The sequence below is a fragment of the Saccostrea echinata genome, unplaced genomic scaffold (genome assembly GCF_033153115.1).
Source record: "Saccostrea echinata isolate AGI-Se365-2 ecotype Australia unplaced genomic scaffold, CSIRO_AGI_Sech_v1 ptg000014l, whole genome shotgun sequence".
NCBI lineage: Eukaryota > Metazoa > Mollusca > Bivalvia > Ostreida > Ostreidae > Saccostrea > Saccostrea echinata.
Genome location: NW_026889763.1, coordinates 6,407,630 through 6,412,782, shown reverse-complemented (window position 1 = coordinate 6,412,782; position 5,153 = coordinate 6,407,630). Strand labels below are relative to the sequence as shown.

The window sequence follows — 5,153 nt, the reverse complement described above, 5'->3', positions numbered from 1 at the left end:
ACTCGTTCGCCTAAGGTGTGTAGTTTATTAATAAAACATACATATGAAAACTATAATCAAATAAAGTTAGAAAAGAAATGCAAGAAAGCAAAACCAGGGACATATAAACCACCATGTGTTGTCAGTTCCTGTTCAATGATAGTAAATCGCACACATAAGGTACATTTAAAACGCATCTTCCCTATCCAAGGGTTTACGATCCGCTCCCCTCCTCTCCAAGAATATTGGAGAGGAGTGGATCGAAAACCCTTGGCTAGCAAAGATAGGGAAAACGTTAAGAACTCAGCCAAGATGTTCGATATAAAATTATAAAGAATGCCCTTGTCAACTGAATATTAAGAATTTTCATGTATTGGTTAAAATTTTTAATCTGTAGTTATTTTTTAATTAAAAAAGAGAAATTCAAAATCGTGTACACGCCCCTCTAACTCTACTGAAATGTATAAAACGTTTCATTTATCCGATCCATAGATCGGATTCCGCATATAATATGTTTGTTTGTTTGTATGTTGTTTAACATCCCTCGAGAGAATTTTTCACTCATATGGAGACGCCACCACTTGCCGGTGGAGAGCTGCAAATTTTGTCATATACTCGGCACTTACGGCCATTGAGCAGTGAGGAATCTTTTTCGTGCCAGCACCTACTGCGACGCGGGACCTCGGTTTACATCTCATCCGAAGGACCGGTCTCCACGTCCCACAGTGGGATTCGAACCCGCGACGTAAGGATCAACTCCTTACTCCGCGACTCTCACATAATATGTATATTGCAGATGCGAAAAACAATCTAAACAGTTCTTTACAAACAAATGTGTCAATTAAGTATTTCAATCATTTTTAATTAACACTAAAATAATATAAACCACTACAATAATATAAAAATAAAAGTCAATTCACAACAAAGTCTGGCATTTGATATAATGAATCGTCAAAAAAAATGAATTTGATTCGTTATATCAATTTTATAGAATTCGTTATAACGAATTTAATCTGTAATAAATTTTCAGTACATGTTGTAACGAAATATTTACATCTACTGAATATTATCTCCTTTATTTCTTAAGAAAACCATTGCCGTTTATCAGTCCGTAAACACTTCTTAGCATATTTCTGGAGCAGTGGCTGTTCCATCAATAAAACGTACAATGACGTACTTATCAATATTTTTTTTTAATACACCATTTCATCTACAAAATCTAACTTTCAATGATTATTTGCACAGATATAAATATAAACAATAAATTTTCTTTGTTAGTACGGGAATTAACGTTGCAGCTATTGCAGAAAAAAAACATAACCCGCTTGCGCAGGTTGTGCATTTTTTCTGCAACAGCTGCACAATTAATTCCCCTACTAACAACCAAAGAAAGCCTTTTATTGTTTAATTAAATTCGTTTTAACAATTTCTTAACTTATTGGCTTAATTTTAAACGTTCTGAAGATAATTTCCAAAATGCATGAGGTCTCCTGATTTCCTCCGTTATGGTCACCACTCCCCACAATGTTTTCTGGATCCGCGACGCCAATGAATTTCACTATAAGAATATCCCCCTCAAAAAATCATTGACAACACAATTTGCGCATGTAGCTCGTAAACTTTTACATTTTAGTGTTCAGTTATACGTAGGTGTACATGCCCTCATACTGACGATGCAATTATACAACAAAGATGAAATATGTACCTTTAACACAGTTATAAAATGTTCATTTCCTCTGTCCTAGTGGCCCCACTTGTCCGATCTCACCCAAGGACAATTGTCCTCATAACTCACACAAATTCACTAGGCACCCCCTATACAGATTTTTTTTTTTACAATGAGTATTACAAATGTAGCTCGGTATACGGATAATTATTTATTTTCTCGTATGATTTCAGTAAAAAAAAAAAAACAAACAAACAAAACAAACAAAAAACTGCATCCTTTTATCCCGTACTCTGTAAATAAAGAAAATTCATCAAGATTTTAAGAAATCAATATTTTACAACATTGAAAGACTAAATGATTTTATGAAAATTTCGTACATTAGAACTTTTGAAATATCGCTGTTATATGTAGTTTATTCATGTTTATTTGACATGCATTATGCATATGCTAAGTGCTTTCTACTATGTCAGATTGAAATTTATGTACATGTTAAATGTGAATATGTACAGCATATATACAAATGTTTTGTTTGAACAGTTAAGAAACTGTAATTTATGTTTTTCTGTTCGCAGAATTTTAAATATATGTCAATATTTACATATAAGTTCAATCTAAAAGACTTTTTCTGACTAGTTTTGAAAAGATATAAATCCTACGACAACCAATAAATCCAAATATTGATTCATTAGAATCAGTTGATCCGTGTCGCTTCAACTCATACCACGAGGTGAGACATGTGCATCTCAAAAAGACGGTAAATATTTACACAGTAGGGGTATAAACAATTTGAAATTCTACATTTTAAAACCTAATCGTCCCTTTATGTTAACATAAAATCGGTTAATTAACAATTGTCAAATAAATGAGTTATATAATTCCCATCCTTAATAAATTAATTTGGAATGCAAGTAGAAAAATCTCTTCCTTTTTTTTTTTTAAATTTATTAATTTTTCTATTTTTTTATTTTTGACGTAACGATTCAACTAGCTTTCACGAAGATGTTTACATTTATCACGTGCGAGTTACCGTACCCTGACTCCGTCACAAAAGTTGTGTAACTGACTGATATAAAACATACAGAAAACTTTGAAGACAAGTACATGTAATATTGCAGTACTGTCGACCTGGTATAAGGACATTAACCTTTTCTATACAATAGGGATTACATAAACTTATGTAAGTATAGTATTATAAGAATCTAACATTGTGATAAAATTCGCGCTATCTTGAACACATTGAAAACTGATTTAAAACGAATATCAACTTAATTATTATAAAAATTTGAAACAAAAATATAACGAAGTAATAATAGAATGGGCCATTTCCTACAGAACCAATCTAAAGAAGTTTATCGTTTTACGGTAAAGGTTTCTTAAGACCAGACATTGGGTTTGAAAAAAGATTTCATTATTTTATTTTGCCTTTCAGTATAAAATGGCTCACAACGTGCCTCTGCTATTCCTAATTCTCATTAATGCAATAGTTTATGGAGTGGCAACAATATTCAACGCCTTCGCAGGAAGTACTGGGGTCGAACTTGGTGAGTTAAAATTTTGGATATATCTTTTATCCCGGTGCATTGCATTGTAAACTGCATGAGCAATTATCCTGTTTTATTGTATACCCCACAGGTGCTTGAGGACAGGAACCCCCCCCCCCCAGACTCCAGGGCCTTACCTATTCGACTTTTTTCTCATAAATTATATATGGATGACAAATTTGTGATATAATCTATATCATCAATTCAGAAAAATGGCACATTTTATAAAAATTAATACCCCACTCTATATATATAAATTTTTATATAGAGAGAGTGGGGTAGATTTTATAAAATGTTTGTTTTAGGTAATTTTTCGAATCGTAGGTATAGATTATATCACCAATATAGGCCCAGGGTGTATATCCCGGGGGGGGGGGGGATCCTGTCCTCGAGCACCTGTGGTATACCCTATAATCGGTGTTGTCCCTCGAAAACATTATTCAATTTTTAAGTATCTAAGATTAATATTAGTTATGTTTTTTATGGTATCTTTGCTTATAACGGATGATTCATAAAGTCATAATGTCTTGATTTATTTTTAAAGGAATCTTCAAGAGCGAGACGGGAAACATTTCTGATAAGTACTACGTGGAAATTACTCCGGCAGGGTGGATGTTCAGTATCTGGGGTGTAATATATGTATGGGAGGCGGTGTGGATTGTCTACACCATTGTCAATCTGTTCCGGAAAACAGAAAATGGCCCCCTCTACTGCAATCCAACTCTTCTACCTTGGTCATTTTTCTTCTTTTTCATCATCAATATGAGTCTGAACTTAGCCTGGATATTTTTGTTCGACAGAGAACAAATGATTATTGCATTTCCGGTCTTGTTTTTTATTGCATTCACTTTGTACGTGTGTATGTTCATATCTTATCGGCACCTTGATAAAAACATTGACTTTCTGGGGAAAGACGGAAGAAAAGTGGACATTTGGTGTATCCGCATCATGGTCCAGAATGGACTCGGGGTCTATGCCACCTGGACCACCATTGCTACCCTCATTAACATGGCGATAGTGATGATCTATGAAGGAAACCCCCGCGTGGCCAATGATGACGCAAGCACTGTTGCTCTTTCCATCCTGGCGATTGAACTATTGGGATACACATTCGTAGACATTGTCTTTCTAGATCGGTACACTAGGTACACCGTAACACCTTGGTTTGTGGTCCCAATTGCACTTGGTGCCAGTTTAGCCAAAAACTACAAAGCTGGTTCCAGAAATTCCATTTTGACGATTGTCATGATTTCTCTGTCTGTGGTGTGTCTTGTCGCAAAAATGTTCACCTTGCTTTGGCGCGAACTCAGAAGTACCACAAAATCGGGTTTAATAACAGAATCATATGACGACTTGAAGAAAAAGAAATCAAATGTTGTATAAACTGATATTTTGCAGATGATAAAGGATTGGTATTTCCAACGGAAAACGAAGTGAATCATTGCAATCGTTTTTTTTTGTGGTATAATTTAGTATATATGCTATTTAGCTCACTTTTACACTGTAGTCACTGTTTGTCCTTCCATTTTTAAAATTTACGCAAACATCCATCCATTAATTTGAACGCTTGTATTTACCAAAATTTTTAATGATGAATCTCTGTCGTTGCACAAGGAGATTTTTGATGATAGTTGTAATCCACATGCGAGGATGTGCATAATGTTTTATTTACATGTACATATTTTTATATACGTGTATGTTAGCATATTTTGGAAGAATAAAATGTTTTTGGAAAATGATATAGATTGTTCATGATACCGGTTAAAAAAGAAAAATTGTGAGGGTGTGTGTGTGTTTAATAAATTGTTCTATTTTCCATAGATATATGCCGCACTGCTGCATTTTGACACATTCTGTAGTCAAGGTGAACTTAAGGCATTTATTGATGTTTGAAGAAACCTGCATACATGTATTTATATTTACTTATATGAATAATAAAGAACCAAATTTAAAATGTCCAAGAA

The 5,153-nt window shown here is 33.9% G+C and overlaps 1 protein-coding gene across 1 annotated transcript; it reads left to right on the top strand.

Moving 5' to 3' along the window:
- The first annotated feature begins 2,716 nt into the window (after window positions 1-2,716).
- On the top strand, window positions 2,717-4,928 carry LOC133187161 (uncharacterized). The gene is made up of 3 exons (XM_061322525.1): window positions 2,717-2,825; window positions 3,078-3,189; window positions 3,734-4,928. Exons 2-3 carry the CDS (start codon window positions 3,084-3,086, stop codon window positions 4,570-4,572), a joined length of 945 nt encoding a protein of 314 aa, XP_061178509.1. The 5' UTR covers window positions 2,717-2,825; window positions 3,078-3,083; the 3' UTR covers window positions 4,573-4,928.
- Window positions 4,929-5,153: the final 225 nt, after the last annotated feature.